The 27,079-nt window shown below is 38.0% G+C and overlaps 1 protein-coding gene across 1 annotated transcript in view; it reads left to right on the top strand.

Moving 5' to 3' along the window:
- Nucleotides 1-9,976, top strand: part of CENPF (centromere protein F) — a 39,490-nt gene extending 29,514 nt beyond the window's left edge. The window contains 6 exon segments of the mRNA XM_030447819.1: nucleotides 134-310; nucleotides 1,333-1,494; nucleotides 3,555-3,720; nucleotides 4,437-4,910; nucleotides 7,115-7,308; nucleotides 9,717-9,976. Of these exon segments, the coding sequence (XP_030303679.1) occupies nucleotides 134-310; nucleotides 1,333-1,494; nucleotides 3,555-3,720; nucleotides 4,437-4,910; nucleotides 7,115-7,308; nucleotides 9,717-9,917 (1,374 nt within the window). The 3' untranslated portion in view covers nucleotides 9,918-9,976.
- The last annotated feature ends 17,103 nt before the right edge of the window (nucleotides 9,977-27,079 follow it).

The following is a 27,079-nucleotide window of genomic DNA, read 5'->3' on the forward strand; positions in this document are numbered from 1 at the left end:
ATACTTTTTTCTTACAAAGTAGTTTCTGGAAATTCAAAGGAGTTTCAGATGTAAAGTCAGATCAGTTTAATTGGTCCACTGTCACCATTGAGAAAAATCTAAATACCAAAAAATGTACTATTACTGTTTACAGATTCAGCTGCATCTGACCATAACAGAAAGAAATGAGCTGACTAAGAGTTTGGAGGTGGTCCAGAAAGAACTGCAGGAAAAAACAAGTGAAATTAAAAGAGAAATATCCAAATACAAAGACAGACTACTTCAGGCAGAGAAAGAGCATCATGATGCTCTGACAGAAGCCAACAGAAAGGTAAATCAGGAAATGGGAAGAATGGTGCTGTGAGTTTTAATTAACTTGTATGTATTATTAAATTTTACTGATCCTATTGCAAAATAAATTGTCTTTGATAAAAATATTTCAATACTATGTATATACTTAACTTGCAACTCAGTAAGTGTTAAATTAACTTTTTTCCACATAGCAAGCAGTGGACAGTAAATTTACCTCTGAACTCAGTGTTAAGTAAATATATAATTTATCTGGGATTATGTATTTGAAAAAAGGAAAGCAATAGTATGTTTTAGTCCAGAAAATGGTTAATTTGGTAGGAAGGGAGAAGGAAGATTAACCACGTTAAGATATAAGGACAAATTTCTTGCAAATGGATTTGTCAGCCACGCTGTACACAGATACCTAACATCTTATCTGCAGAATTATCTTCTATGAATCACAAGGAGTTGCAGAATCATCAAATTGGAAGAGATCTCTAGAGATCACCCAGTCTAACATCCCTGCTAAAGCAGGACTTCCTAGAGCACATTGCACATGAGTGAACCCAGGTTGCTTTTTAAATGTCTCCAGAGAAGGACACTCCCCAACCTCTCAGAGCAGCCTGTTCCAATGCTTTGTCACCCTCACAGTAAAGAACTTTCTCCTCATGTTTAAACTGAATTCCTGTGTTCCAGTTTGTGCCCAGTGCCCCTTGTCCTGTTGCTGCACACTACTGAGTCTGGCTCTATCCTCCTTACGCTCACCCTTTAGATATATATAGACATTAATAAGGTCTCCTCTCAGATTTCTCCTTTCCAGACATATTAAATTTGCTAATTTAATAACAAGTTATAGTAAAATATAAGGACTTTCTAATGGCAGACTTACTAGAGGCAAGATTCTGGTATTCAAACTGCTCTTTTGGTTCTAAACTCCTCAAAACATATGAAGCAAATTTGCTGTGGAAATCCTGTGGGCTGTGTTATGCTTTTCTACACAGCTTTAAAATACAACTTAGTGTCCTTTTTAGTATCACAGTAATTAGTATTTTCTTTTTCTAGAATGAAGTAAAAATTCAGGATTGCCAAGATAAGATTACTTCGCTGGAGTGCTTTATCACCTCACAAAAATTGGAAATTGAGCAGTTGAAGTCAAATAAAGAAGAACTAAATAATTCCCTTAAAGAAGCTAACCAAACCTTAGGAGAACTCCTAAAAGCTAAGGTAAGAAAAAATTATTTAAGCATTACCAGCTACATAAGATGCAAGACACCATGTAGTAAAATAAATGTAGGATTGGGAACCAGTGCTCCCGAGTTTTGGATTGACTTCAGTAGAGCCTCTGTTTAACTAATGAGAACACAGAACATGGAGGAAACATCGTTACTATTGATCTAGTATGGAAAAATTGTGCTATGTATACTATTACTGAGGCCACCTAGAGTTGGGTTATGTGATAATAAACACAGCAGCCTGTTGCCCACACTGAACATTACAACTGACTTAGAATATACTCAAAGTGGTTAAATCATACTCAGAGACTAGGCAGTGCCTCTATTTTCTGTTTGTGAATTACTCTGGTAATAAAAGATACCATGTTCTGTCTTAAGCATTAGTCTTAATACATTGCTCTTGATTCTTTAGAGTTTATCAATTCCTTTTATAGAAATATTAACAAGTGTAATTATTAACTAGTGTAATTCTCTAAATGAGGATACAATGAACTCCACATACTATGAACAACAGATAGCTGGGAACAGTTCTAGATGTGTTTGGTTTAATTTCTAGAAGCACAAGTGAAATTTAACTAGCCAAATAACTGAATTTCTGTTTTCATTTCCCCTGCATCTCATCTACCTTCTTCTCCCCTTTCTTTTTTTCTTTCTTTGGTCTGTCTGTCTGTAATAGATTGCTGATTCCAAGTGTGTGCTCCCACTTAAGGAATAAGTATCTCTGTATCTCTCTAAATGCACTCTTGAAGAAACACAGCCAATTACATCGAGTTACAACCAAACACTGAACTGCAATACATTCATCTTGCTCAAAAGTTCTTTGTTCCATAGAATCCTCCACTGTGGTATTAATTTAGTACCAGCATTCCAGTGATACAATGCTATAGGATGTGTGCCAGCAACAGAAAACTGTACCCATGGTAGTGTAGAAGTAGCAAACAAGGCTTCAATCTGTGCTTACTGTGTGATATTTGTACACAGGTTGGTATGAGACTACGTGGGCTGGGAACAGCCCTGGTGAGTGGAAGTGGGTGGAAATAAATGATCTGCTGCTGCTCAGAATAGTATTTTTGAGCTGTAATTTAGAGTGCAAAGCAGGTCTGGATCATCTTGCCTCCAAGATGCATTAGGGATGGGAAGAAGAATAAAGGACATTCAGACTAGGAGGGAGCACTTTAAAATTTAGAGAACTGAATCTGAAAGAGAATTTGTAATCTATTACCTAGAAAGCAGCACTTATGTGATGTCAGTGAAGTGATTAACAGGTTGGAAAACTACTAAGGCACTCAAGCACAGACCATCTATGAGGAGAGGCTGAGGGAGCTGGGGCTGTTCAGCCTGAAGAAGAGGTGGCTCAGGGGAGACCTCATCGCTCACTACAACTCCCTGAAAGGAGGTTGTAGGCAGGTGGGGGTTGGTCTCTTTTGCCAGAAGACTTTCAACAAGACAAGAGGGCATGATCTTAAGTTGTGCCAGGGGAAGTTTAGGTTAGATATTAGAAAGAATTTCTTTACAGAGAGAGTGATCAGGCATTGGAATGGGCTGCTCAGGGAAGTAGTGGATTCTCCGTGTCTGGAGATATTTAAAAAGAGACTGGATGTGGCACTCAGTGCCATGGTCTAGCAACCGCAACGGTGGTTCAAGGGTTGGACTTGATGATCTCTGAGGTCCCTTCCAACCCAGCCAATTCTATGATTCTATGATTCTAATGTCTCAGAGTTCATACAGCTTCCTCGTGGGTAGGATGCTAGTCTTGACATCAGTAATCTGGACATTTGATGGCATATCTGAAGGGACTAAGTCTTCCCTGTTGGTATTTTAATTCCTCTATTTTTCTGCTGAGTTAATCAGCTGTATGTAGCCACCTACTTAAGAGGACTTTCACTTTCTTGAATAAAGGAGCTGCTATAACGAAGTTGGACTGAAACAAGTCAACAAGTATAAATTACACCCATACTTCACAGCTAATATAGTGTAACAGTTTAGCTTCCATTCTGCATTGCAGTGTTTAAATGGAAGACTTATGTTTCTGTTGTAATTCTTGTTTTACAGGCTGATAATACTAACATTATTGTTCAGCTCAAGAAGGAAAATGAATTTGCCCACAGTAAAGTTCAGCTCTGGATGAAATCATGTAAGCAGATGGAACAGGAAAAGGAAATGCTTCAGAAACAACTAATTGAACGTGATGAACTATTAAAGAAGGAAAATATAACTAAGTCAGAATATAAGAAAGAAGGTAACTGAATCTAAATTAAATCTTAATGCTTTCTTGGCAGTGCATTATTTTATAAAGCCTTTTTTTTCTAAATTGTCCATTTGCAAATGCTCTAATACAGAGCATGATTGATAACTGGTATAACAAATAAAACTGCAAATGTGTAAAAAATTTTCAAAATCTAGTTCATCTTCTCTTAAGTACCAGAGGCAATTCTGGATTATGGATGTACATTCTAAATATTACATTTTTGTGGTCAAAAGTGATTTAAGGAAGAAGGGCAGTGTTTTTCTTAACAATTAAGGTTTGTTTGTGATTTTTTTTTTTTTTATCATTTTCCAGCAAGCTTTCCACTCTGGTTCTCATGCTCTATACTTCTTTTGGCTCTTCTCATGAGATCCACTGTATTGTAAATAATACTTAAAGAAAGTTCTGGGTACAAATTCAAGTGTTCAGAAGTTTCAAAATGACAGGAAAATGGTTTGCCCATAAACTTGAAAGGACTCCTCAAATTTTACATGTTTGCCTCTATTTAGCAAATACATTATTATGTCTAATGCAGTATCAGTTTTATTACACACTCACTTATTTTCTGTAGAGTTCCACTGTTATAAAAAGTATTATATAGTATTAATTAATGAAAAGATGTCTGAAAATTGCAGTATAAATCTTTTTATGACAGTTATATGAATAATGATGTTTTACTCTGAAAGGTGCTGATGAGAATGTCATTATAGAAGAAATTAAGTTAAAAATGGAAGAATTAGAGGCATCTGCAGAAGTGAAAACCAGAGAAGCAAATGAGAACTTGGAGAAATACTGCTCTCTACTTGTTAAATATTATAAACTAGAGGAAGCAAATGAGATGCTTAAAACACAAGTCAGTTTGTTGAGTGCTCAGCTGAAACAGCAAACAAGTGGTGCTGTCAGCACTCCTGTGCCGAATTCAGATGACTCATTAACAGGGAGCAATCAGTCTGTCAAAGAGATGAGGTCAGATGAAGACACTACTAAACTTTCAAGTAAAAGGCAGAGATGTGAAGGCAACGGAAAAGATAATGGAGAACCAAGATCCCCTGTGCCAGAGACTTCATCCAAAAAAAAAAGGAAGGATGATTTCTGTCAAAATCTGCTGGGTCAGGAGGACACAGACGGTGAGCCAGATGGGCTTCCAGAAGTAGTAAAGAAAGGTATTTATAGTATTTTATAAAGGCAAGCATTCTCTGATCATAGCTTTTTTTTTTCTCTCTGTTTTGCTGAATTAGTTTTACACAGGGTGAATAGGTGATTTTTGGTGACAATGATGGAAGGTGATAAGTAGTCAATGGGAGACGTGCCAGTTAGTGCCAAGTTAGTGTCTGTGGAACTGTGGTGTTAGACCAGCAAAATATGTTTGTTGGTTTAATAGTAATCATTCTGCTGAGAGATAATGGTCCAGGCAGTCACAACTTCATAGTTTCTTGTGATGCATATGCTAGAGGCTAAGCATATGATATGAAACAGCAGCAGAAGTTTTGCTGTCAGCAGATTTTCTGGAGTCATTTAAAAACATTATTTGAACCATTCACTGAAACTTAAAAGGAGATAAATGGGGAATCAATCTAATCTTAAAAGCTGCAAGATTGAAGGGCCAGAGGACTGTGCTGTGATAGAGTCATTTTTGGCCCCTCCATAGACCCACAGTTCCTTCAGTATTACTCCTTACAAGATTAAAGAGGAGACTAAGAACTATGCAGGATCTGACTCCTAAGTGGTTGGTGGTGATGGCAGGAGGAGGACTTTGAGGAAAGAGGTATAAGGGCTGCCCCATGCTGGACATGGTGAAGTCCACCTGGCTCCAATGGACACAACTGAGTGCCAATTGAACCAATCAGAGGTGTTTGTCCCATCTGTGCAAATATAGATTCCTCATAGAATCATAAAATGTTTTGGATTCTAATCAATCAGCATCCCTAAGTCCTTTTCCTCAGGACTGCTCTCAATCCATTCTCCTTCTAATCTGTATTTGTCCTTGGGATTGCCCTGACCCAGGTGCAGGACCTTGCACTTGGCCTTGTTGAGCTAGGCATAGCCCCCCATTCCAGCCTGTCAAATTCACTCTGGAGGGCCTCCCTTTCTTCCAGGATGAGTAAGAAAGGGCAGTAAATCTTGAGGTGAAGGAAAAACAAGACTGGAGGGACAAGAGTAATGCTGCAGCTACATAGCATACTGAACAAAGCATGAGGCCAAGGGGTCTGGTGGTGGCCTGAGCTGGCAGGCAGCCCAGGGAGGGCTGAGAGGAGACTAAAGAGGAGGTGGTGACCCCAGAAGGTCTACAGCCAGTGGGTTCATTCTTGCTTGAGCAATTGAAATAAAAACAAGGGGCAGGATCTAACCCCTAACTCCTGTAGTCCTACACCTCTCTGAAGGTGTAGCATGTGGCCAGGTGGTTGGAGACCAGAAACTTTTGAGGAGGGGTGTCTGCAGGGAAGCTGAGTTGTTTTATTCAAATGCTTGCTTATTTATGTGCTTGCATTTCTTTCAGTAGCAGATTTAGTAATTAAAAGTGTGTTAATTTGCAATAAATTAAACAGACTAACTGCCTGAGTTGTAATTGTTTTGCCCACAGAAGTAATGTCCTAACATCTTCATGTGTGTTCAGTTTCATTCTGCTATGAATGCAATGAAATTAGCCTGATATTCCAGATCAGAGTTCAGAAAGTAACTGAGGAGATAGCACGTATTTTGAAGCCCTGATTTGTGCAATGTTCAGCTACCTATTAAGTACCTTGCTATAATAAATGCAATTGCAATCATCAAAAGACAAACCATAGAGATGCTGAACCACCTCAGTTCACTGCCAGAAGTCAAGATTTCTAAGTCTGCATGTTATTTGCATTTCATTCTCTTACCAGCATTATTGTGTTTCTGCAAAAGCACCTGTTCTGATGACATACGTGCCAGCTAATATTTGACTTCTAATAGACAAATTATCTCTCTAATGGAGAGATAATAGACAATCTGTAAAACTGTAGTTCTAAGCAGAGAAAAATAGAAAAATCAAGAATATCTTGTCACAGTATTGTGTTCTGATTGAATTCTAGTAAAACCAGTACCATTTTCAGACTCAGAATTATTCTCCAAATAATATTCTGCCTGTAAAACAAAAAAAAGCCCAAGCAGTTTTAACTTCTTACAGAATTTCTGTTGTATCTTGTCTACAGGGCTTGCATATGAATTTTGACAAGATTTGTTCAGCAATCTTTTTGATCCATTTCCTTAAGTAACTCAAATTATTTATTTTAATCAACTATTTTTATCCCAATTGTCGAAAAAACCAAAAACCAAAACCAAGCACTTGAGGAAATGTAAGTTATTTATTTAGCTGGTTTAACAGAAGCTGTTTATTTTTCAGGGTTTGCTGATATCCCCACTGGAAAGGTGAGCCCTTACATTTTACGTAGAACAACTCTAAATCTAAGAACCAGCCCTCATCTGCCTTCCACGAGTGAGAAATTGCCTTTTCCTGCACAAGACATAAAAAAATGCAAACAAGATAATGTTGGTGAGCACTCCTGTTTGACAGCTGGTGGCAGCAAACCACAAAAGGTAACTTAAAAAAATTATCTGGGTATGAAAGCCATGAGGAAATCTAACACATTCACCAAATCTTGCCAAATAAGTTTGAGGATATATCATCATTCTTTACTTTTCTCAGCAATAAGATGAGAACATAAGTGCTGAGTCACTAAAATATGACAGAGGTCTTGACTATGTTTGCAATCTGCAAATTGTTCCTGTGATGCAATTTATGACTTCGTATGGAAACTCACTGAGAAATGTAAATTAAATGCAGGTACATATAAATGTCTTACAATGGATAGATATTAAAAACCATATATTCCTTATACTGTGGTGTCTTAGGCTTCAGAAAAAGTAAATAGCAAAAAAATTAACCTCTGGGAGTCTGAGCTGAGGTTTAAATTTTTCTGCTAAAAACTTTTCTTGTAATTCCAGGTTCAAGATGCTATAAAATAACTAGATATTTGAGAGGCTGTTTTAAACATGTAAGTAGGGAACAGAGATAGGTTTTTAAAGCTGATTTTTTTTAAAAAGTTTAGTAGCAGAAGTTTAACTTTTGCAATTCTTTTCAGTAATATGACAAACTGCTGAATGTTTCATGGTACATCAGAATAAACATTCCTTTTAAGCTGATGCAAATTCTTTGCAGATTATAGAAAAATGTTCCAGCTTTAGAATACAAATAAGCAGTTAGTTGTCTGAAATATCCTGCAAGTTTTTTAACCATGCTATCTCAAACTGAGCAATAAGAGAAAAGTTACATTGATACTTTATTACATGAAGGTTATGTAGAAATATGCCAGTAGCTAAAAAGTCTTCCAGTTTGCCAGGTTACACAAAAGCCCTCTCTGGGCAACCAGTGGAGTCTGCCTCACAGACAAAAGTGAAGCCATAAAGCAAGAATACACCCTTTTTTTTGTTTGGTTGGTTGGTTTTTTAAAAAATACAGGTATTTTGTGTCATCATATACAGTACATTGGCATGATACCAAAAGTAAGTAAAGGCAAGAGCCACATAGTTGAGTGGATGTAAGAGTTTTCCAGGCCAGAAACTACCATTGGGAAGATGAGTCAGATTAGAACCATAATTTATATTGAGCTGTAGCAATAGGAAATCTGTGTTTTGAAGAGTTTGTTTGATGTTTCAAGGGTTAATTACCTTACTTGTGAAATTTTCTTCTTCTTGCAGACATTGCCTGGAGGTTGGTGTATTATTACTGTTTCATTAAATGATGCCAATACATTTTATTTACACTCATTTATGTATGTTTCCCCCTACCTTTAGAAATGACAAAAGGGTGTTGCTTGTAAAGAAACTCAGTAGCATAGAAAAAAAAAAAACCTTGGCAGAAAGTTTCCTAATACTCACCTGCCAGCATGGTGTAAGCTTGTTGTAGGCTCTTCCTGACCATAGTCAAGGTTACACCAAAGAACAAGTAATCAGTTATAAATTGTTTTTAATTTAACTGAAGGAGGGATTTCCCAAACACTCCTCTTCTTCGCCTAAACTTGTATTGTCTAGGTCTAAGGACAGCTACTCCTTACTTTCAACAATACATGAGAAATTCAGACTTCAGAGTTGTTTTTTCCCCCACTTATAAATGTGCAGAAGTCATCAGACTTTGTGCCTTGGTGTCTTGGTGATTGCTGAATACATATATATATATATATATATATATATGTTTTGTTTCAAGATGACTCACATCTGTAAATTTCTGGAGGAATTGTTAAAAAAATTGTTTTATCTTTTGCTGAAACCATCAAAGCATGCTCCATGCTTTATATTAATACACCATATGTGTGTCTTACTTTAAAAATGAAATAAGCCTTGTTTCCTTCTCTTTGACAGGTTCTTATATACATGTTTCTTTTCAGACACCCAGTTTCAAACTGGCAAATTTCTCAAGGTGTTTAAAATGTGCCCTGTCATTTTCATATGCAAACGTATTCACTTTCCTATGTGAAATTAATGTAGAATTTAAATTTACAGCTTTTACTGCATATCAGTTAAAATGCAAAAGCAGTGGTTTCTGTCCAGATGTCAGCAAAAAAGACACAACCATCTTTTATGTTTGCAAAATATGTAAAGGAAAAATGAAATAAATATCTCAGTACACAATACTTGGTACTTTAGTAAACAGATTAAGAGTACTGTATCTTCCTGGTTTGGACTTTTTATATTCCTAGCAAATAGCCTGCCATCTGTGCAGCAAATACATCTTGCACTACCCCAAAACAATTGATATCAAGTCTCACTGTATTTTATATTCAAAGTTATAACTGTCTTCAAAATATTTTTTCTGTTTTCAGTATGTTAATATGTTTGCTATTAATTCCAAATATTTAGTCTTTTACAGTGAGTCTTTTGACTGACTGCAGGAAATCGTTACAGTTTTCAATTACCAGTAAACCAGGACATTTCTGTTTATGTTGCAGGTAAATGATGAACAGCAATCCCATGCAGGAACACCTTTGAAATCTACTCCAAGGTCACCACTTTGCCCATATAAGCAATCCACAAAACCTGTCCCCGAAAATGCTAGGGAGGGTCAGCTGATGAACAGAGCCAAAAATTCTCTAAGTGAACAAGGAGTACCTGAGCAAGATAAGGAAAAAGAAAATTGTAAGGTGCAGTAAATCTGTGTGGACCTAATAAGAACTCAAAATAACTGATAAAAAAGCAGTTTGTGAAATAAATACCAGAGCTAAATGAGGGGCACAATTTCTCTTATCCAGTGTTTAAAAATATATGGGTTCTGCAGAGTTTGTTCTTTAATATTTAGTAATACCTAATACCTATAGTCACTCAAACTTGTAGAATGATAATAAAAGAAGAGATATAATCGATGTTTTGTGGAATTTTCTGTACATAATTCTTCATAAATCTGTTAAAAAATTAAACCATAGAAAATGAGGACTACATGTTGCCATCTAGTTCATTGTTGCCAGTTTTTCTGTGTACTGAAGGTTGATTTACAAATGCAAACTACTGGATCATTCAGAGTGAAGCAGTGGCTTCATTTATGAGTGCAAAACCACATCTAAAACCAAATGTAAGATGCATCCAGTGCACAGGTCCAGTGCTCTGTGTCTTAGCATCCCTTCTTTCAGATTAAAAGACTTTGTGCAAAGGTGTGTGGGGGATGGGGTGTGTGAGATCTGATCTGAGCAAACCCAACTAAGACCGTTTTCCCTGAAACTAAATATCTGCCAGTCTATCTCTTTGTACTTCCCAGTGTGCACTGGCTAGACTGGAGCTAAAGGATGTACAATGTAAATCTTCATCTTTGCAAAATGGCCCTTGGCCAGCCAGTAATCTTTAGCAAGCTGGTGGTAGGCACGATGTACCTGGCCAGAAAGGACACCATGAATACAGTTATGGCTGTCTGCTGATTCTCTGCAGGTCACCTTCACCCTGCCAGTGCTTGGCCTCAAATATGTCACTTTATATGAAAATCATTGCAGACTTTACCTGATGTAATGAGAATGGAAGTGTTGGAGAAATAGTTGGGTGTCAAGAAATATCTTCATAGAATCCCCTGAATTAGCCCCTTTTCATTCAAGAAAAACCCCATTTTATGATCCCCAAAGAAGGTAACTCACCTGGAAAGAGTAATTAAGAATCTAGTATCATCAATAGAAGAAAACTCCATCTAATTCACTTGAATTTAGGAGGATTCCATTACAAAGAAGCTCACAACAAGCAGGAACCTGTGTCTAACTATGCTTGCTCAGTAGCACAGAACCATTCTGTGCATGAGAAAAGGGCAGCATCAACTAAATCAGTCATCAGAAATTAGAATAGAAGTTACTTTCCAATAATTCTTATTGCTTATGCTTGCCTGTGCAGGTCAGGTATTAGGAAAATCAAGCTCCTGTATATGATCACTAGTGCCCTAAGACTCCCAGTTGCACAGCAGAGAGATATTTTCATCTTACTCTTCTATCAGAAAGACGTTTCTTTTTTCAACAACATTGGGTAATAATGTTTTCTACTCTTTTAAAAAAGATTCCTTAACATAAAAGGCAATACTTTGGTACCAAATAAGTATAACAAGTGCTTCTCTAGTGATACAAATGTGAGATTCTACTTGAAGTCGAGTTAGTTTTATACTTGAAGCAGTGGTTTTCTCTCTCTACATAGACATACACAACATTGTTCTGCCTTGTGTACAGCATTATCCATTAGAAAGAAGAGAGTATGTCCATGAGAACAAGTAATCTTGTCAAAACTCTGAAAGACTTTTAAAGAAATTCAGCATTTTTCTCAAGTCTAGCAGAATAACACAAACCAAACTATTCTGGATACTTTAAAAGCACAAAGACTTTATATTCAAGCTATCCTTCAGTAATGATATACCTATGGCTGGAGTCAGATTAGTAGATCTTGTGCCTCTTTCTTAAATATCAGTAGGTTTTTTGTTAACTCAAGTATTAGGTAAATAATCCTCGTGGCACTATGTCTAGAGGCATCTTCCAGGGAGATTGAAAGAGGCCCATTTTAAAGGATGCATTTTGATTGCTTCATCTTCAGTCAGTGTACCAATAAAACTTCTCATAAAATTAAAGCTTCTCATATTAGTTTATATAAGGTTTTTTATCTTTAAATTACTTAGGGATTTTGTGTGAAATTCTAGCAATTTAAAAAAAAAATAACTCCCTTGCAGTAGAAGCGTGGGTGTGAAACTGCATTGGTAGGGGACAAGAGAAAAAAACCAGACAAAAGTGGTGTGTTTTAGTTATCCAATTTATTATTTTTCTATTTTATTCTGCTGCCTTGAAAAATGTCCCACTTGGAAAAGAGCGTGGAAAAAACATCTATCTTTAGAAAGCTGTCTAATATTAGCCTGACCAATTTAAACTTAATGAAGTAAGGAAATATTAAAAGAAAGGACTGGGGCTTTGCTAACTACATTTTTTCTAACTTGGCCATATTTTTAGTTTGTAAGCCTTTAGATTTTGGCAAGTGTGAAATGTTTGCCTTTTGAAAGATTACAATACCTGGTGTAGAGAGACATTGTCAACCAGGTGCCTTGAGTTGCCAAAGAGTGGGTGTGAGTCCACCTGTGCCTGATTAGGACAGGCCCCTATTGGGCATGGGCGAGACCAGGGGGCCAATAAAGGTGGGACACACACCCACAGAAGGTACCTCAGCTCACTCTGGTGTGAGGCATGGAGAGGGCAGCAGCAGCAGCAGCAGCAGCAGCAGCAGCAGCAGCAGCAGCAGCAGCAGCAGCAGCAGCAGCAGCAGCAGCTTGTCGAGCCTCTGGAGCAAGAAAGGCTCTTCCCGCCACACTTCTACCCTGGAAGCGCTGTGTGGTGGCTGGAGTCCTGGAAGAGACCAGCAGCTCGTCGAGCTTCAGGAGCAAGAATGGCTCCTCCCGCTACAGCCTGGTATTTTTCAGTAACTAGTACGTATTGGAGTATTAGCTAGTCTTAGCTTTGTGGCATGTTATCTAATATAGGTTAAGATTTTCAAGAGATGTTAAGGTACTTAGGTTAATACCCCAATCACTTGAAAATGAGGATTAATATTCAACATCCTATTGCAAATTGATGAGACTTCAGGTCACAGTTTGTGTAGGGTTTTGAAAGCTGTAGGAAAAATGTAATTTCCAGCCTATTTGTAAATCAAGCTTGTAGTAGGAAAAATAAAAATGCCTCATCAGAATTTCTTGTAAGATGATTGCACAGGATGTGTTTTGTTAGCATCAGCTATCCTAAATGAATAAAAGGACACTTGTATCTGGCTTTTTGTTCTGACTGTGAAAATCCCTACAACAACCCCATCTTTGATGCACTGGGATTGTTCTTAGCAGGTTATGCTGCTTGTTGCCATAGTGACACTGTGTTATGTCACAGGAAGCTGCATCACATGGGTCACTTCTTTGTTTTCCTGTTTGTCCAGGGTTTACTTTTTAACTGGTGTACAATTTTGCAGTCCTAACTAATTTTGAATGCTCTCTGAAATAATCAAAGCTGTAGGTTAAAAGTAGGTTGCAGGAATGCTGGTGCCCTTTTGCCCCGCACCCTTTCAGCTGATGGAAAGGTCCAGTTGGCTTGTGATGTTCAGCTCTTTCTTCAGGCTTTGAACTATTCTTCTCCTTTTTACCTAGTAATGAAAGCAAAACATAAAAGGAGATTTGTTTGGCTGCTGCACTTTAAAGATTATTAATAAGGGTCAATGTTTGAACTGATCTGTCATAGCTCAAAATCTAGAATTTTCCTGGGTCAGGTTCTGCCCTGATTTCTTGCAGCCCACTCAGCTTCAGAGATCCTCAGAAGTCCCCCAAGCCTTGAGCACAGAAACAGGACAGAAGTGGCAGACTGGAGACAGCCCTGTGCTTCCCATGACATAGCTACAATCTGATCAGCTACCATTTTGGCAGAGTTTGTTCAATTTATTTATTTATTAAATTAATCCTTAGTATGAAAAATACCATTTATTGAACCTGGGTCTGAGGTACATTCTGAAGCATCAGCTTCCAGAAGATGCCCAGCATGGCATTATGGTTCCACTCTTGGGCACAGCACTGATGTTCCTTGGCTCACAGCAGGATCACTTGGAAGAGTCTGCCAGTAAAAACTGGTGGGAAGGATGAAGCTGAAGGAAGAAACATGTTCCTGTATCCAGCTTACTAATTTTGTCATTGTGCCCTAGAACTGACGCAAATTAATATACTTTAGAGGGAAAAATATTTTATTTTTACATCTGGAGCCAAAGCTCCAAAGCTGTCTAGTCTTAGGCGTGCATATTGGACAATAAACCTAGAGTGTCCTAAAACCTTGAATGTCATGACAGAGAAAAGTAAAATGCACATCTAAAGGGGATTTTCTTTGTAGTAGGGTTTGCAAATGAAGGGTTTCTACACAGGGAAGCAGCTGAACATTGTAAATACTCTGTACAGTTGGGGAAGTAGTGTCACTCAATGGCCTGGGTGCCTCCCTTGTAGTGAGAACACAATGAATTTATCCTAGAACTGGTTTCAGCTGCCTGATCCTTGCTCCTGCTCTTTGAGATTTCAGCTGTCTAACCCTAAGTGACTCTGTCCCCCTCTGCTTTTGCCACCTTGCTCTAAATATCCAGAAGTTACAATAAAATTGCCAGTAATTTTCTGTAGAAAACAGTAATCAAAAAAGCTGTTTGAACTTTTTAGAGATGTTGACAACTGATTACACAGTGGACAACTGTGAAAGCAGATTGCAATAGCACTGTTCAAAAGCAATGTTGTGGAATTTCTTAAAATCTGGCTTAGTGTATCTGCACAGTTCCAGTGACAGGAGATGGGCACGTGTCCTCTCTCTGTGTGTGCTTGTTCTCTGACACACTTATAGACACATCCGAGCACTCATTTCAGTGCAGAGTTCAGAAAGTATATGGAAGTTAGAAAAACAGGATGCAGCTATAAAATAGCTAAATCTGCTTAGCTTTTTGGATTGTTTTATTTGTCTTCTTGGAAGCTTTTTTAACAGCATGATCTCTCTTAACAATCATGTTCTCTAGTCACAATTCAGCAGCTGAAATGTTGAGGTGAATGTGCTGAGGATTGATGGGATTCACAGAAAAATCAGCAGCTTTCTGTATTTTCCTTTCTGTTACTGTGTGTCATAAATTAGAGATGAAAGCTTAGTGAGAATCTGCTCTCAGTACTGAATGGTGTTGCAGGCTTTATTTAGAAGGCCTGCTGAGTACCACATGAAAGACAGTGCAAGTGCATCTGATACTGGGAGGGAAGGCTGACTTTTCACTAAGTCCACATCAGATTACTGATTTGTTTTTTTACAGGCAAACCAGGGGAGTGGGAAATTATTAACTGTGGTTGGGGGCTGCTCTGATTTTTTTCATATAGAGAAAGGGAAATGTTCTCTATTCTTTTGGCCCTGTGTTGAAAAATAATCTGTTTTCAATACTATTGTTGATTTTTAAATATATATGCAGCTTTAGTCATTCTCTGGTACTGAGTGATTGAAGATTTTCATTTTCCTGGGGAACAGAGTTTGGATCTTTTTTCATTAACTTAGATGCAGATTATGGAGGCTGAAAGTAGTAATGGAGATGGCTGATACTTCATACTTTTGAATTTTTTTCTTTTCAGTTTCTTGTGAGCAATTACAAAAGAGAAAAATCTGGTTTGTGATTTCCAGGTCTACTGCTCGCTTGACATCCTTTTTACCATGGTTAGCTGCTCTTCTACCTCTTTGTTATTTCAGTGCTTGCTGTTTAGCTCCTGATACCATCCTCAGATCTACAAATCTTCTGTTGAGACAGGCTGTTACATGTGGAAGCATTGATTTATATTAACAAATCTAAAAAGCAATCTCATTAACTGCACAGACCTTTAAATAGTGTTTTCAGCATGAATGGGAAGGAAACAATAAGATGGGGTTATTCAGGTGGCTTCTTTGACACAGCAGCATGCTGCCTGTGTTGTAAGCACCATTTTTGATGCTAAAATGATGTGGAAAAAGTGAAAGTTTAGTGAATCAACTGCAAGAAAGAGAATATAGCCTCCAAAGTTCTGCCAGAGCTTCCAAAATGTAGATATCCTCATAGGTAGAGTTCATTTTGTGTTTGGCCTCAGCTCTGAATTAAAAGGCAGGGAAACTAATGTCTTGTCTTTGACTGAATGCTGACACTTGGAAAAAAATACAGAATCAACCTAACCTGTCACAGGGCTGAGTCTGGAAGATCCAAATCCAGTTCCTTCCATGTGAACTGGTGAAGGGTTGCACAGGCCTAACAAAGGGTGCTATGGACAGAGCCATCTTTAATGATTTTCCCCCACTTGTTTCTTACTCCATATCTCCTCACCAGCAGAGGAAACTTGCAGGATTGCAGTAATTTTAAAGGCAAGTCTCCAGGTTTCATCCACCACAGTTTCTATTTCTGCATTGCTGCCTGGGGTACATTGCAAACATGTGGATGGGAGTGTAAGCGATTGCTGGCTTGCTATAGCAGGCAGGAAGATTCCACAAATTCACATGATCCCTGTGGTACACTGCAGAGACTTCTATAAATTCAGTAATGCAGCTATGATTATTCTTCTTGCCTCTCAATTAAGCAGTACTGCACATATTGTTCCCTGTCAAATATCTTATTTTGTCAGTTGCCAAAAAGCAGTGTTGTTCTCTTTTCAAATAGCTGGTTTGATTTCTGGCAGTACTTGATTGCTTTAAAATGTTCTTTCTATATCCATTTTCCTCAATACTTAATTAACCAGAGAAAAAAGACTGAAATCAGGTTTCAGTTAAGTAGGTATTTCACTTTTGTCCTCACTACCTCATTCATTTATTTACTCTAACTCAGTCTCAGATTTTATCTTTCATTTGCAAGAAATTTTGCAGTCACCATTATCTCTCTTATAGCTAAAGGAAAATGCATCCTGTGCTGGGGAGAAGTAGAGAGTCAAGACTTAAGAAGAGATGGCAGAAAGCAACCTGATATTAAAGCAAACCTGCAGCTAAGAAGACTGTTCAAATGGCCATGGCAAAAAGCCACGTGCCTGAAACTGCTGCAGTGACAGCACAAGAGCTGAGTTAGTGAGGAGCTGCAATAGATTACAGGAGCATTCTTGTAACTTTGCAGTGAGGAGTTTAATTTTAACATTGCATATACAGTTTTCATCTATGCTAAGTACTACATGAAGTTAGAAGCAGTCACTGCTTTACAGGATTGCAGCTAGTACAGCACCAGCAATGCCTGAGCAACATCTGGGATATGCCAGTGCCTAGACAGGAATGTCTTTAGGTATACACAGTGCAGGTAACGACTTGAAAGTACCTGGCTCTCACCTTTATCTCCTTTCCCTTGCTGTGACCTGTTCTGTCATAAGTGCCCATGGGAAGGTAAAAGCCTGCATGTAGTAAGCTATCATGTTCCACGAAACACATTGCATAAGGTACCAGCAAATTTACCTTTTATTTGTAAGAAGAATGTGGAACACTGCTACTAAATAATAGCCCGGGGCTACATATAGTCTAAGGTTATGCCTATCGTGCACAGGTTCCTCAGGGATAAGACACTGGCTTGAAGTTCAGAACTCAACGAAGCAAAACAGTCTTTCCCCTGCCCCCCTGTTTTACTGTGACCCCTGTGTTTTTCTATTTCATCCTTACAAAGAGCCAAGACCATGTGAACTTAAATACCTCAGTGTTCCAATATAATCATAATGCTGGAAAGGAAAGCAGTGATGAAATGTGTCATCCACAGGTTAAAGACCAGCCAGTTAGATGAACTTTTTGCTGTTTACTATCTTGAAAAATACAAAAGTTGATTCTGCATGGCAGCTGATTGCTGAGTAAACTTAGAATGCCTGACCAGTGATGTTTGATTTGATCAAGACTGAGAAAACAATTAATATTACAGTAAGGATGAATCACATGGAATATGGATTATGGGCTAATCGATTAGGTTGACTTGAGCATCACCATGGAATTTTGCTTTATTAAGAGATGGTCATCATGATGGCCTCTTTCTTTTCTGGGGAAGGTGATCTGTGGGGATTCATGACAAAAAATGGGGTATAGAAGCTATCATGTAAAACCAAGAAAAGGATATGTGAAATTAGAAGCTGTTCCACCGATAAGGTAAGTTCTAAGGAACTTATTGGGGATGTCTGAAGACTTGAGTTTAAAGCTCATTATGATGGGCATTCAGTCTTAAGCAATTTAACAGAAAATTATTTCTTCTCATTGAAATATATTAAGGATGATGGATAATCTACTCTCCATGAGCTAGAAACAAATAACGTCCAGGGCTTTAAAAGGAATCTCTTTTCTAGCTCAGCATAGTGGTGTTCAGAAAAAATCCAAACTCCTTGTGGTAGAGATTCCTCTGTGCATGTTTTGTTAAACTAACAGATGAGATTTTCAGTCTTCAATATCAAATGATTTTTTTCTCTTTTGAGAAATGTATGGCCTTGATAGACATTAGGAAATGCCCAAGAACAGTGAAAAGAGCAACTTTTAATCTTCTCTATGGCTCTTAAGTGATTGTTGTAATAATTTCTCAACTAATCTAAAAGTTAGTGTAACCTAACAACAAGACTGCCCTTCATAAATATTGTAGGTAATTTTATATCTTATGTACTCTTTTTAGCTGAGTTGACTGCTAAAGTAAACTTTCAACAAAAGGGAAAAATCCAGTAAGATGCTCAAACCTATGGAAGGCTGAGAACAGAGAGCTCATGGCCAGAACTGCATAGTGCTGATCCATCAGATTATATTCTGTATTTTGACTATATGACAGTCATACAGTCCTCTCTTTTCTAGGTATTTCTGATATATAACTGAGGTATGATCTGGGTTAGGCTTGGTTTCAGCACCTAAAGTAATGAAAGGTCTCATCTGTCTTTTCAGGTGTAAAGATTCTACATGTTCTGTGGTTGTGAGATGGACCATGTTTAGTGGTATCTATTTATACCTTTCAATTGTCTCCATGTGCAGAAACTCTGGTTTACATAGACAGATACCTGTGTACTTGAAGAAAATATTATTTGCCACTGCACACAAACAACTAAATGTGGATATCAATGAGCTGGAGCAGCATTTCAGTGTACTCGTTGATGCAGGACATACTGCCAGAGCAGGTGGTGAAATGAGTGTGTCCAGTTGAAACTTCAGAAGAAGTTTAAGAAATGGAAATTAATATATTCATGCTGGAATCTCTAAAAAATATTAGCCATACCACTTTGTCAAAATAGAAGATTCTTACTTTAAGATCCCTGCAAAAGAGAATTTGCTTCACAGGGAATGTCTCCTCCTGCCTGCGATGGGGCCATTGGGTCAGCACTGGTTTGGAAGAAAGTTTCCACATACCAGGTCACTGATATTTTCTGCTGTGAGAAGAAGAAACTTGGGTCCTGTACTCATCTCAGAGCAGTCATTTTCATTTTTACTGGTTTACTTTTAAAACTTTCCCATGCGCAGCATCTAATTATGGTACATTACAAAAATCTGTATTTAAATGGTAACAGTGCACAGTGCTGAAAGGGACTGTTGGTAAATTGCTTATTCACTTTGATGATTAAGCCAGTAATTATTGCATTAGGATCCTAAACCACACTCATCCGCTGATATATCTCCTAAGGCAATCCCAAGAGACATGATGGGCTAAGTAGAAAGGGAATGGCACTTGAAGAAGGGAAGGGCAAAGAACATGGAGGGGATAGTGCCAGGGATTACATGGAGGTTGCTTTCTCCTATGTGTGCTTCAGTATGACTCAGGATACTGTTGGGGCGTGGTACATAAAAGAGGATTTTTTGCCTTAGAAATGTAAAAATAGACCTTTCCACTAGTGGCTATGCAAGACCCTGTGACACTTCCTGCCAGGTCTTAACACTGAGGCTACACTCACATAGCAATCAAAGCAAATAACTTTATTTGATGGAGTAAGATGGCCTTTCAGCTTCCACACCACTGTGGCATTCAGCTGTCTATGCTGTTCTGAAATCCCAGCCTGTAAAGCTTAGTGACACTGCTGGATGCCATTCATCACCTGACTTCCACCTCCCCCTCACCTGAAATAAACCTTTTGGTGCCTTTACGCTGTATTTTTTTAAGAACATATACTTGATGGTCCTCCTAAAAACAAAGGCACAAAACAGATGTAAGATCTTAATGTGTGTCTTCAGAAGCTTTTGGCTTTATATAATAAAATTCCAGGACATAAGTTACTTGGAACAGTTTGCTCACTAGAAGACAGATGGACACTGGATCCCTCACCCCTGCAGATGCTGCTAGTTTCCAATAAATTTCCTGAAATGATGCACCTACAGACCCATTTCAATCAAGGCCAGTAGTGACATTTTTTCCACTCTCCTGGATTCTTAGAGATCCTCTTTTGCCTTTACTTTTTAGCAAGAACCAGCTTTTTTTTTTTTAAGGAAGTATTTTTCATGGAATTGATGGCTTCTTGAATTATATCTGAGTATGGATCAGGTTTTGAGGTCACTATTTTGCAGCTGAAACATCCTCATCCTTGAACTTCTAAGGGTATAAAATTATCTGGAGTTGGTTTTGAGCAAGTGGGTTGGTAAAAAACTTCTACAGGCTTTCCTGAATAGAGACCTTTTCATTACTACAGAAAATGGGGGAGCTTGTTCATTCTGAAAATTTGTTAGAAAAACTCTCCAGTTCCTTAATAAGCGTACTAGAAAAAAACTATACTTTTAAACCATAAAGGAATGTTTAAACCCTCAAGGCTGGGTAGGTGAAAAACACCCTCAGCTGAAGGCTTCTAAGCAGGCCACAGAATGCAGTCTGCAGAGGCAGTGAAATAATGTGAACAGCAGAAATAAATCTTGGTGGGAGGAGTGGTGCATAGGCACAGTATTTGAAAGTGCATGTTCTAAAGTAAAGAAAATTATTCCTCAGACATACCTTGATGAATCAGATTGAAAATTGCCTTGGACTGGAGTCCAGTGAAAGAATTTCCCTTTGTGCTCCCACCTTACATCAATAGCCATGCCATGTAGGTACCTAGAGTATAACCTCAAGGGTGAAGGTGCTAGTTTTAGGAGGCTCTTGTCTTTGAGACACTGTACTTTCCTTACATGTTTTTTTTTCATATATGTTTTATCAATATTCTTTCTTCACTCCCTCTTTCATAGATACCATCTCTTTTTTTCTAATGGAATTCAGAAATGCTTTTTCTAGTCTTCAATTCCCACTGAGTGCATATCCTTCTACATGGAAGAGTGATGCTGCTATTCTCCTTCTCAAAGCTGGAGAAGAGGCTACAGGCACTAAAGGTGCAACTTTCCTGGTAAGAGGTGGGGTCTGCTTAGCTGATGCATGGCCAGACATGGAAGGTGGGTCAGGCAATGCAGTGTCCTCTCAATGCATGAACTGGCTGTACCCCTGTTTTTTTAGGAAGCAGTCTTGGAGTAAGTGCCAGCAGGAACTTGGAGGGGGGTGTTGGTTTTGTACTGCAAGTACACAGAAGAGCAGAACACAGGGAAGCAAGTACCCAAATAACACATTGGCAGGTATCCAGCATGGGTAAAATAACACTGCAAAGACCTTGAAAAAAGTTTCCGTGTTCCTATTTTGTCTGTCTCAACTAGAAAACAGTGATTGTGCATAAAAAAGGAGTTTTATTTGAAGTCAAGAAATTAAAAGAAAAAAATATGTTTTTGTAGGTCAAGAAGTCTGCTCACTGTGGAATTCCTTTTCATTCACTGGCCAATTCACTTTTCAAAGTCTCAAAGCAATTCAGCTTCCATTACTTCACTTGTAAGAATTGTGCCTGTTCTAATAAATAAATGTCATTGCCCTCGAGCTTCTCCTGATGTAGGTTATCCTTATGCTTCTCATTGAGTCCTTCCAAGGAACAATTCTTTTTCCTGCACATGCTGTATCCTTATAATATGTAGAGACAATTTGGTCTTTTTCCCTCATCGTTGCATGACTAAACATGCAAATATGTGTTTTTAAAAAGTCCTTTAAATCTATTCTCAACCAATTAATTTTATTATTTTTTTTTTAGTTTCCTCAGTCTTCACTCACTATTTTTGAGAGGCAAACACCAAGCTTAAGCTCTACTCAGGTGCAGAACCATACTTTTCAAAATAACAAACATGTCACAACAGGATGTAGTAAAAATCCACTACTGTTTAAAAAACCCATTCTTCTGGAAGTGTTGGGAGCCTATAGCAGCTTTCCAGTACCTGCTGGGGCCTACAGAAAAGTTGAGGATGGACTTTTTACAAGGGCATATAGAATAGGACAAGGGATAATGACTTTAAATTGGAAGAGGGTAGATCAGGCATTAGAAAGAAATTCTTCACTATGAGGGTGGTGAAACACCAGATTTCCCAGGGATTTTGTAGCTGCCCTCTCCCTGGAAGTGTTCAAGGTCAGGCTGGATGGAGCTTTGAACAACCTGGTCCAGTGGGAAGTGTCTCTGCCTGTGGCAGGGGAGCTGGAACTTGATGGTCTTTGAGGTCCCTTTCAACCCAAACCATTCTTTAAATTTTGAAAGAAGAAATCATATACCTTCAGATACTATTAAAGGATTCTCGGCTCTATTTCTAAGGCACTCAGAGCCTTGCTGGAGTTAACCTTAGAAATCTGCTTGGCATCCTCTAGTCAGATGAAAATTACATGTCCTCTCAAATTGAGTTTCTGTTGATGATTTTTTTTCCATGAAGAGGACTTAAATTTCACTATTTTCATCCCAGATCCTTCCTCTTAAACACTCTTGCCTACCTATGGATGCCACTCAGACCAGTATCTAAACAGGTAAAACAAACCAATTTCTTCCTAATCTCCTAATTTTGAAAGACAAAATAACCTTCTGTGTTCTAACTATTTTATAATTCCTTTGTTTGTTATTTATTCATCATGCAAAGAAAATGCACGACTCCCACCTGCCTGGTGTTGAAGGAAGTACAATATTAAATGACAGCATTACAGATTTGCAGGAACAAATAAGAAAAGGTAGCCCATTTAAAAGCCACACTATACCAGTTCCTCAGAAATACTCCCACCTAAATCTGCTGCAGCAATATGAGCTTTGGAATACAAAGTCCAGTCTTGACCAAGAATCCTCTGGATTATCAGACTGAACAAAATGTTTTCCTGTATAATGGCCCTTAAAATCAGATCTAGAGGAGGACTCTAGCATCAAATGCCCCTCCAGGCTAGAATTAGCAGCCTCACTCCCTGATGAACATGGGAGAAGTGTGAAACCAAAAAGCCCTCTGACCCAAGCCCTGAACACTGGGCTGACAAGCAGTTAGTGACAATGGAAGTGGAAAACTGTGACTAAACTTCTGCATTCTCTGCAGAGCTCAGAGGTCTGCTACAGGCTCCTAGTATATTTTTTTAATCTTTTTATTTTATTTTATTTTATTTTTCATAAGGGGATTGTGAAAAAGAAAATGTATATGTGGCAGTTATTGGGAAGAAGGAAAACTTAGTGCCTTTTAAATGAGTGCTGTGACCTCAGCTTCTTGTGCTGGTGTCTTCCATTTTGCTTCTATTATCTAACCTAGAGGAAGAACTTCAGAAGTCCAACTGAGTTGCTTGCTCAGGAGGTGTGGTGTTGGATTTGGGTCTCCCTAGTCTAGGGAAGGCATTGGAATCTGCCTTCATTTCATGGGTAAATGCTTCAACCAATCTGGGATAACAGCAAAGGTAATGACATCACTAATGCCATCTTATCTGTGAATGACATTAAAAAAGAAAATAGTGTGTTCAGATTTTCCAAAGGGCAGTTATGAGCCCAGCTCTCAGGAGGGGACTGCTCTAAGGTCTGGATTAAAACAGGCAGAGGTGCTTTTGCTCATCCTGGAAAAGATGACAGATTATCAGGGGAGAAAGGTGCAACTGTGGTCAGGTATTTGTGTCTGACATTTCCTATAGTCTCTCCCTGACAGCTTCTCTCTCAGCATGTGAAATTTTCAGATAAGTATTTTGAGGTTAATTCTCAACAGGCATCACGTGGGGAAGCCTTAATGTTCAACTACATTTTTATATTCTGCTCTGGTGACCAAACTACTAAAAACAAGCTATCAAAACCCAGGGTATTCTTATTGGATGCAGTTGCAGCCTAAAAGTCTCTCTTGTTCTAACTCCAGAAAATAGCGGGAATAGCAAAATAGTGCAGCAACAAATGTTGTTTGTAAACAGGTTTTATGTTATCAAAGCCATTCTGCATGTTAAGTACATTATCTATTTTTTAGGAACCTTATTAGAGTAACACACAAATATTTGCATAAAAACTTGTCTTTACCAATGGTGGAAAACACCCTTCCTTCTGCTTTTGTAGAAGATTTTTCTCCTTGCCTTCTATTCAGATTGTCTAGCTGTCAATCTGCCATAAACTGTTGCTCACAGCATTGATACACAACATTTCTACAGGAGGGGATGAAGTATTTAATAATTGATGTTTTTTGCTCACCTCATCAAGGTTATGTCTCTTACTTCTAATGTGCACTTGAAATATATCTTCTAATGCCCTTAAAAAAATAGCAAAAAGGAATATCAGTGCAAAAAAAAAGGCTGTCCAAAGGCCAAATACTTACAGTTAAAAAATACCACTCATCCTGTATTTCAGATCACCTAAAATACATCCCAACCTTCCACTTTTGCTCCACCCCCTCATTGTCCCTACTGTACCTGCAAATGGATTTTTAAAATAAAATCTTAAACATTTTAAGGTTGCCGAATAAAGTTGTTCCAAGTGCATGCAGTTTGGTAGCAACTGTTCCAAGATCAGTCTTTCATGTATATAATTACAATTTTTTTGTTCCACATTTAACACAAAATAAAGAGCATTCCTCTCTCCAAAGTAATGTAACAGTCCCTGTCTGGGTTTTGGTGGGGCCTAAGTTGTAGTTCCTTTGTCCAGGATCCTGCATTACTCAAAGGCTTCAAAACTGCCTCTAGCCAAAGCTTTTAGATCTCTGGAGGTCACTTGCATGGTGTCTTTGTTCTTGGACCTCTTTTTCAGTACTTTTTAAAGATTGACAGCCAAATTTTTGTAATCCTAGTTTTGTTGATGAGCTTTACTAGGGAAAGAAAGCTGCCTCAGAAAGCTCTCAGAACTTTTCTTGATAGCTGTGCCCAGCTGCAAGCAAAAGATGTGCTCATGGTAATAAGCATCAGTAAAAACAAAGCAATATCCTGATGCCCGGTAGTGGTCTGAGTTGGGCTCAAGGAGGAACAGCCACACAACCCTCACCACTGTTGCATTACAAAGGTACAAACTTGTGTTCTCTCATTTGGTTCAATCTATACAGAAAAAAAGCTTTTCCTGTTAAAATTGAGGCAGTCATACCATATATTTTTGAGGGTTTATTTTATTTTAATATTATCTTCTTTTTACCTGTATGTATGGAGAGGTTTGTACTTAGCAAACTTTTCAATGTGTGGTGAGTTGGTGTTTTTCAGATCTACAACTTTTCCTCACACAGTGTAACCTGAAAATTTACTTCTAATTTGGGCCTTGAAGTTTGTCTGATAACTGCTATACCTGGAAGGAAGGAGGAGAACCCTTACCTTTTACTGAGTGCTCACAAAACTAATTAACCACTTGTGTTAATGGCCACTTAAAAATATATATATTTAAAATAGCCTTAGGGATTTTAACCAACATTTTCTAGATTAAAGAGATTTTTTTTGGTTTGGTGTCAAGCTGAATTTGATTTATGGTCAGCATGGTAGCACCTCTCCAGCACCAAAGCACAGTGCTTGACAGGGGCTGATATCTTAAACATTGGGGGTTACTGCTCTTTTAAAGGAAGAGTTTCTCCCATTTCAGGAAATGGCATAAAAAAGGAGCACTCGATGTTGTCACTTTTAGCAGGACTACAAAGAGACTTGTGGTTTATCACAGCTCTCTAAATATTATAAACATGATAAATTTCTATGAGAAATGAGAGTGCAAGGTGGTGTGTTTGTGTGGCAGGATGTCACATGTAGAACATGAAACCAGGCAGGGATGCTGCAGTCAGAAACCAGCAGCAGTGGGTGCATTTGGCTCTGGCCTTTGTGTGTGGCTCATGAACTCAGATGGGGCTTTGAGCAACCTGACTGAATGGGAGGTGTCCCTGCCCCTGCAGGGGGGTTAGAACTGGATGATCTTTAAGGTCCCTTCCAACCCAAACCACTCTATGATTTTTCTATGATTCTGTGATGTCCTAAAGAAAGCAATTATTGCATTTATTTATTCTGCTCTTACAGGAGGGAGGAATATAAAATCTTGCTATCATGCCCTTTGCTAGGGAAGGCTCATGGTAGCTTCATGGTTTGTTAGTTTAGGATTGACTGGGAACTGGAATGAGACAGCAATGTCTATCACCATACTAGATAAGCTAGAGAAGAGAGAGAACAAGATGTTTCCATCTTTCTACTAGAGGTTACTGAGAAATATGAGTCTGGCTGAAAATATTTTCTCTTCAGATACTCAATTTAAATCATGAGCCCTATGAAGTGCAGTCAGAAGTACTCATTAAATAAAACTGACTTCAAGTTTCACTTTAACCCCTTTAAAACCACTGATTCTTTACATTGAATGAATAATTGGTCAAAATTTTGTTACTTAGAAGAATAAGTAAGAAATTCAAAGGACTTACTCTTTGTGATAACAATTTCTAATCAAAATATCATTTGTAATTTCTTGAAGAAAATGAAGATACTCTTCTTCTTCTCTGGACAAATACACAAGCTGTCAGCATCTTTCTTTAACATACAGTGAATACAAATAAGTTTTATGATACCATCCAATCAGGTAGCAGTTTTAGAGTAATTAAACTAAGTCAAATATATTTTGTCAAGACATAAAAAGTGATTAATTTATTTACTATTCTGCCTTTTTTTTACTCTCCAGGTCTATACTTTTTTAAATGACTGATTTTCACAGCTCCACTGGCCAGCTCCTTAGTTATTTTAACTCATTAACTCAATCCATGAAATTCGTTAATCAAGAATGGATGCCTCTTGTGAATGATTTGTTTAAAATAGTTCCAATGAATAAAATGTAAGTATTAGAAATAGTTAAAAGGGACAAACTATTATTTAACTTACTTTTCTTCCAGTTGTGATCCTGGAGAAAGCAGAATTTCCAAACTGGGAATCCATAATTCATGATTCTGCAGCAGACAAGTAAAGAGAAGAAGCAAATTTTTTATTATCTTTGTATTAACATTTTATTTTTACATTCAGAGCACCAGAGGGGAATGAGCTGATTTTGTAACACAGCAAAATCACAACAACATCATACTGAAGTGACTGGCCAGTTTATGTTGAATAAGAAGAAGCATTATTATTAGGGATTTTCATGTCAGCAAAA

Source organism: Calypte anna, chromosome 3 (genome assembly GCF_003957555.1).
Source record: "Calypte anna isolate BGI_N300 chromosome 3, bCalAnn1_v1.p, whole genome shotgun sequence".
Taxonomy (NCBI): Eukaryota; Metazoa; Chordata; class Aves; order Apodiformes; family Trochilidae; genus Calypte; species Calypte anna.